Source organism: Helianthus annuus, chromosome 16, assembly GCF_002127325.2.
Source record: "Helianthus annuus cultivar XRQ/B chromosome 16, HanXRQr2.0-SUNRISE, whole genome shotgun sequence".
NCBI classification, from domain to species: domain Eukaryota; kingdom Viridiplantae; phylum Streptophyta; class Magnoliopsida; order Asterales; family Asteraceae; genus Helianthus; species Helianthus annuus.
The window spans coordinates 152,398,490-152,405,749 of record NC_035448.2 but is presented as its reverse complement, the minus strand read 5'-3'; the positions used below and the strand labels follow the sequence as shown (position 1 = coordinate 152,405,749).

Here is a 7,260-nt window from a genome sequence, read left to right as displayed (position 1 = left end):
CGAACGAATAGCGTGTCGAGTAAGGGCCTTGAAAACTCGAGTTGTCACATCATCCCCAACTTGAAAGAAATTTCGTCCTGAAATTTGACAAGTAAACCAAAAACAGTGAAGTGTCGGATCGGGATGACTGTAGATTTTCCTTGGGTGTCACATCATCCCCAACTTGAAGGGGAATTTCGTCCCGAAATTCACTAGTTGCCTTAGGTTTAGACTTGCCAGACTTGGACTTGTCATCTGGGAATAAATGTGGGTACTTGAGCTTCATTTGATCCTCGCATTCCCACGTGAACTCTGGTCCACGTCTTGAGTTCCAACGAACTCTCACGATTGGAATACGGCTGTGCCTGCGAACCTTGACTTCCCGATCCATAATTTCAACTGGTTCTTCAATAAACTGCAACTTATCGTCAATTTTCAGCTCCTGCAATGGTACTACAAGTGTTTCATCCGATAAACACTTCTTCAGCTGAGAAACATGGAATACATCATGAACGTTACCCAACTCAGTAGGTAACTCGAGCTTGTATGCCACCTTACCAATTCGTTCAAGAATCTTGAATGGCCCAACATAGCGAGGGTTTACCTTGCCGCATTTTCCAAAAACGTACTACAACCGTCCAGGGTGAGACTTTCAACATAACACGATCATTCACTTCAAATTCCAAAGGTTTTCTATTCTTATCGGCATAGCTTTTCTGACGGTGGCGCGCTGCCGCCATCTGATTTTGGATTTGTACTATTTTCTCAGACGTTTCGAGAGCAAGCTCCGGGCCTGTGACTTGGCTGTCACCCACCTCAGCCCAGCAAAGAGGAGATCGACATTTTCGCCCGTACAAAGCCTCGAACGGTGCTGCCTGGATACTGGTATGGTAACTGTTATTATAAGAAAATTCCGCCAACGGCAAGTGTCTTTCCCTCCCTTTGCCAAAATCAATCACGCATGCTCGTAACATATCCTCAAGTGTTGGGATGGTTCGCTCACTCTGACCATCTGTTTGAGGATGATAGGCAGTGCTCATGTCGAGATGTAAGTCAAATGATTTGTGCGTCGCTTGCCACAATTCGGATATGAAACGCGGATCGCGATCAGAGATAATAGAAGTTGGCGCTCCATGCCTAGAAACCACTTCTTTCAGATACACCGCAGCGAGTTGAGAGAACTTATCTGTTTCCATAATTGCGAGGAAGTGTGCAGATTTCGTGAGGCGGTCAACGATCACCCAAATGGTATCGTTCCCGTTTTGAGTTCTCGGCAAACCAGTGACGAAGTCCATAGCGATCTGCTCCCATTTCCACATGGGTATTTCTGGTTGCTGCAGCAGGCCTGAGGGTTTCTGATACTCCACTTTAACCTTTGAACAAGTCAAACGTTTGCTTACATAAGTCGCGATGTAAGCTTTCATCTTCGGCCACCAATACAAAACCTTGAGATCCTGATACATCTTATCCGAACCTGGATGAGCAGAGTATCGAGACTTGTGCGCTTCGTCCATCACAAGGTCCCTGAGGTTACCAAACAACGGAATCCATATCCTTTCCATGCACTAGAGAATGCCATCAGATCTCTTTATAAGTCGTTTTTGCATACCCCGCAAATACTCCGCCTCATAGTTTTCTTCCTTTAGCTCTTCGGTTTGAGCAGCACGGATCTGATCAGGTAGATTCGAATGAATGGTGAGCTGTAAGGCACGAACTCGTTTGGGCTTTGATTCCTTTCGATTGAGAGCATCAGCCACCACGTTAGCCTTGCCCGGGTGGTACTTAATAGCGCAATCATAGTCGTTCAGCAATTCTACCCAGCGACGCTGTCGCATATTTAATTCCTTTGGGTCGAAGATATGCTGAAGGCTTCTGTGATCTGTGTAAATGGTGCATTTGGTACCGTACAGATAGTACCTCCAGATCTTCAACGCGAACACCACGGCCCTAACTCCAAGTCGTGAGTCGTATAATTCTTCTCATGAACCTTCAGTTGTCGAGAAGCATAAGCTATCACATTGTTGCGTTGCATCAGCACGCATCGAAGACCCTGAATGGAAGCATCACAATAAACCACAAAATCTTCCGTACCTTCAGGTAGAGACAAAATCGGTGCACTGCATAGTTTCTGTTTTAACAACCGGAAAGCCTCTTCTTGTTTCGTTCCCCATGAGTACACAACGCCCTTTTGTGTTAACGAGGTGAGAGGTTGCGCGATCTTCGAAAAATCCTTAATAAATCTCCGATAATACCCAGCGAGGCCAAGGAATTGTCGCACCTCAGAAGGAGTCTTCGGTGCCACCCAACTCTTGACAACATCAACCTTTGCAGGTTCCATGTGTATCCCCAATTCATTAACAACGTGCCCAAGGAAGTGTACCTCTCGAATCCAGAAGTCGCACTTAGACAATTTCGCGTAGAGTTGCTCCTTCCTCAGGAGCTCCAAGATAAGTCGTAAGTGCCGCTCGTGATCTTCCTCGCTCTTTGAGTATATGAGAATGTCGTCAATAAACACAATAACAAAGTCATCGAGATACGGTTTACTTACTCGGTTCATGAGATCCATGAAGACCGTTGGCGCATTCGTCAATCCAAACGGCATAACTAAAAACTCATAATGCCCATAACGCGTTCGAAAAGCCGTTTTAGAAACATCCTCCTCTCGGACTCTCATCTGGCGATAGCCCGACCTTAAGTCGATCTTTGAATAAAAACTTGATCCCTGTAACTGGTCAAACAGGCCGACAATGTGAGGTATAGGATAACGATTCTTAACTGTCACCTTGTTGTGTTCGCGATAATCAATACACATGCGGAAGGACCCGTCTTTCTTCTTCACGAATAACACTGGGGCTCCCCAAGGCGACGAACTGGGGCGGATAAAGCCCCTATCCAACAGTTCTTGAAGTTGGTTTGATAACTCCTGCAACTCCCCGGGTGCAAGTCGGTATGGTGCGCGAGCAATCGGAGCTGCTCCGGGTGTAAGGTCAATGTGGAACTCCGTCTGTTGATGTGGAGGTAAGCCTAGGAGTTCCTCAGGAAAAATGTCAGAAAACTCCCGTACGACTGGTATATCACCAATTTTCTTCTCCTATGGCCGAGTATCCGTAACAAGCGCAAGAATAGCAGGGTAGCCCTTCCGTAAACATTTCTGGGCTTTCATGGATGAGATGATATTGACGGTTGCACCGCTTCGATGACCCTGGACAGATAATAATTCCCCGCTAGGGAGTGGTACGCACACGATTTTCTCCTTGCAAAGTATATCTGCCCTGTGTTTAGACAACCAGTCCATACCCACGACTATATCAAAACTACCAAGAGTAATGGGGAGAAGGTCAATGTCAAACACTTGACCTAGAAGATCGAGTTTACATCCTAAAAGTACATGCAAGGCTTCAATCGATTTGCCATCGGCTAATTCGACTACGTGTTTGTTTTTAAGGGGTGTTGGAGTTATTCCTAACTGACGACCGAATTCCAAAGACACATAACTCCAGTCGGCAACAAAGTCGAATAATATAGAAGCAAAAATACCATTGACAGAGAACGTATCGGTCACGACGTTGCCATCATTCCTTGCGTCACCCGCCCCTAAAGTGAACACTCTCCCGCGAGCACCATTCCCGCCATTGTTCCCGTTGTTTACACCATTATGCCCATTGTTGTTTCCCCCATTATTGTTCTGGCGATTACCCCCATTGTTGTTATTGGCATTCTGGTTCAGCTGTGGGCAATCCTTCTTGAAGTGCCCTTCGTTGCCGCACTGATAGCATCCCCTCTGATTACCCCGATTCTGCTGGGGTTGTTGCCTCTGTTGCTGGTGCTGGGACTGTTGGTGTTGATTAGCAGGGTGTGGAGCTCTACAATCTTTCGCCATATGCCCCACCCTGCCACATCGTTGACATGCTCGGCCACACGGGCCATAGTGATGGAGGCCACACTTATTACATTTCGGCTGTTTTCCTACGTAACCGGAAGTCTGACTGTGGTTCTGATTCTGGTTGACAGAGGATGACTGGCTGAAACTGCGGGTGCTGTTGTTGTCAGGCTTCTTCTGAGATTGACTTACACTGGTTGCTTTGTCAGTATCGCTCCATTTACGCTTGTCATCACTAACAGGCGTAGTAGCTGTGGTTGTAGCAGCAGTAGTGACAGAAACACGCGGTGGTAACGAACCACTCTCCACCTCCTGATCGGTGATCTTGTGAGCTAAATGAACAATCTGAGTTAAGTTGTTGAGGTTGGCTGCAGTAACCAAGCCTTTCACTCATGGAGCTAACCCCTTGATGAACAGTTCTATTCTCCGGTGCGGAGGTCGGGACAAATTCGGGCACATAGTAGCCAACTCATGAGACCGTTTCACGTATGCCTCAATCTCGGATCCCACCATCTTCAGATCATAATACTCATTCTCTTGTTTCTGAATCTCATCCCGAGGACAAAACACTTTCCTTATGAGTTCCTTAAAATCGTCCCATGTAGTGGCATTTGCCACATCGATACCCAATAGCTGAACCTGGGCATTCCACCATGTCAGGGCACTATCCTCGAATGTGCCCGTAGCATACTTCACACGGTCCCCCACGGGACAATTACACATAGCGAACACAGACTCGGCTTTCTCGAACCATCGAAGTAGCCCCACAGCCCCTTCAGTCCCACTGAAGGTCTGCGGCTTACAATCCATGAATGTTTTGAATGTGCAGGCAGGCGGATTGTTCTGATGCGCTGGCTGACCTATTGGACGATAGGAAATACAATACAAGGGTAAGAGTTGTGTACACGACGCATGAATAAAGAAAATTTTGACACATAATGTACCGGCTTGATAGGCTGCTGATGCCTCAGCCACGCGTTCGTTAATTGGGTTAGTCAATTGTGCCTGAGTCATATTGATGTTGCCGCGTCCACCGTCGTGGCCACCTCCACGTCCACCATTACGTCCGCCACGTCCGTTCATGGTTCTATATAAGAAGAGTGAAAGAGGTAAGGATCACAGGTAAGTAGGAGTCAATTGTCGCTATGACCCCTATGGACTCAAGGAACTCTAACATTATACGATTAGTGAAACACAACCCTTTTTACACTTGTCAAGCCTCACTGGGATTTGCATGCATTCCACATTATTATTATGTGTGCACCCATAATAATAAAGCAATTTGCATGCTTATCTCAGCGCCTCTTAACTCGTGCTAAATGGTTCCCCACACTCAATTAACAAAACGAAGGATAACATAAAGCTAGGGATCACAAAGGACGAAGGGTAGTGTCATACTATCAAGCATCGCTAAAACATGCAACACAGGTAATCACATCATGATGTCTCATAGGTAGTTTCATGCAAGTCGTGAGTGTGTTTGACTACTAAACCCGTAATACATAAAGTAAACAGAGAACGAACCTTGCGATCTGGAGCTAAGTGTCATGGTCGTTTTCGATACTATTTGGTTATAGTCTGGTTTTAAGAAAACATTTTAAAACCTAGTTCACTATAACCAGTGGCTCTGATACCAAACTGTCACAATCCCCAAATTTACCACCTTCGGAATCACCGCGGGGTGTGTGACGTGCCAGGATCTAGCCACCAATCACATTGAGCCACAACACAGAATTTCGTAAAAGTTTCCATTTATTTCATTAAGTAAATCTAAACATAATCAAACCAATTTGTTCAGCGGAAGCATAATGTAAATAATGTTTTCGAGCGTATCAAAACATGTGTGCAATAAACATTAAACTTGTGACCAAGAGCTACGACCCATGACAACTCCAAAGTTCCCAGATAGCAAGTTCCAATCCATGTACCTAAAGACCTGCAAGCACGCAGAAAAAGTGTGTCAGACAGGCTGGTGAGTTCACAGTTTGCTTAACTGATTAATACCAAATAATGTATATGATCTATTATGACTGTCGTGTTGATAATAACTCGATACCGCAGACGGCCCATTTTGCCCTTCTCCAATGCTCTATCAACATTGGTCAGTATTAAGTTATTAGTTCACGCTCGTCCTATCCAGGTACGTCATGAGGGTGCCAAACCTAATAGCGCTATCAACTAATAACCCGTTACCCTACAAGCAACTTATTAATGATAGGATGGGACTTAAGTGAAAGAAGGTGAGTGTATTATCCAACGTTTAACCTTTACTGAAAACTGCCACATATTCCCTACAAGAATATGGGTTTGAGAAAACTGCCTCACATCCCCTGCAAGGAGGTGGGTTTATGAAAACCCGTTTATCTGTTTTGTTTGTTTGATTGTCTCCACAGGACGCATGCTTATTTTTTCGAGGAGTGAACTCACCTGAGATTGCTCGGTATGTTATATTACTTTCTTTTACGTTAATCAACCCAGCACTAGTACAATTATCATTACAATCAGTTTCGCATGTCCTTAAATCACATAATCAACACTTTGCTTATAGTATACATCAGCTAATAACACATGTTAAATAATCAACTTGCACACAAGACCACGTCCCACATGCAAAACATATATTATTACTTAACAGTTGAGTTGGTTGTTCACATCAGTTGATTCACATTGATCAGTACAGTTACTTATCGTACACAGTTAGTATCCATCACATGATTATTTCCAATTGCAAAACAGATACTCAATTCCCAAGGTAACATCAAGCCATTGAATTGGCTACTTATAACAGTCGGGTCAAGATCCTCACAAATACTTAACACTACCATATGCCTTAAACAGAATCACAACCCATGCCAATCATCCTAATCGATGAAACATCAAACCCTATGTGAATACTCCTGGTGAAACTCTCATGCGACGCAACCTCATGCGGCGAAACGCCACGTTTCGTCGGTGATGTGTTGACGAAAAGTCAAAGGGTTTTGTCGAGGGTGTGTCGACGAAAGATCAGAGAGTTTCGTTGTCCAATATTACGTCGGGAACAGTTTCCTCGCTGCAACCCTAATCATCACAGTCCCCATAACCGATAACAATCATTATCACATGCAGACGAGTTTATCAATTTATGTTATGCCGCCATTATCATAGTAATGCTCAAACAAAGTAACACTCAGAACCTCACATGAACCCCTAATCATTACTCACTAGTTCCCAGCATCATTACCATTATCAAAGCCCACAACAATGGCCGTCAACTGTTAATGCTCTCATGTTGATACATACATCTAACAGGTCACATAGATTCATCATATAATGTCAAACAATCTAGTCATGAAATCATATCAATTAAGCCGCATGCCCTAGTGAGATTAGTCCACACAGTCTAAGGATCATGCAACCTA

The 7,260-nt window shown here is 44.6% G+C and overlaps 2 protein-coding genes across 2 annotated transcripts; both read right to left on the bottom strand.

Moving 5' to 3' along the window:
• Nucleotides 1–1,544: 1,544 nt before the first annotated feature.
• On the bottom strand, nucleotides 1,545–2,545 carry LOC110919808 (uncharacterized mitochondrial protein AtMg00860-like). Its single transcript, XM_022164061.2, has 2 exons — nucleotides 2,054–2,545; nucleotides 1,545–1,760 (listed from the first exon to the last, which is right to left on the bottom strand). Exons 1-2 carry the CDS (start codon nucleotides 2,543–2,545, stop codon nucleotides 1,545–1,547), a joined length of 708 nt encoding a protein of 235 aa, XP_022019753.2.
• A 525-nt stretch (nucleotides 2,546–3,070) lies between these two features.
• On the bottom strand, nucleotides 3,071–4,582 carry LOC110919809 (homeobox protein 2-like). Its single transcript, XM_022164062.1, has 2 exons — nucleotides 4,352–4,582; nucleotides 3,071–4,204 (listed from the first exon to the last, which is right to left on the bottom strand). Exons 1-2 carry the CDS (start codon nucleotides 4,580–4,582, stop codon nucleotides 3,071–3,073), a joined length of 1,365 nt encoding a protein of 454 aa, XP_022019754.1.
• Between the last annotated feature and the right edge of the window lie 2,678 nt (nucleotides 4,583–7,260).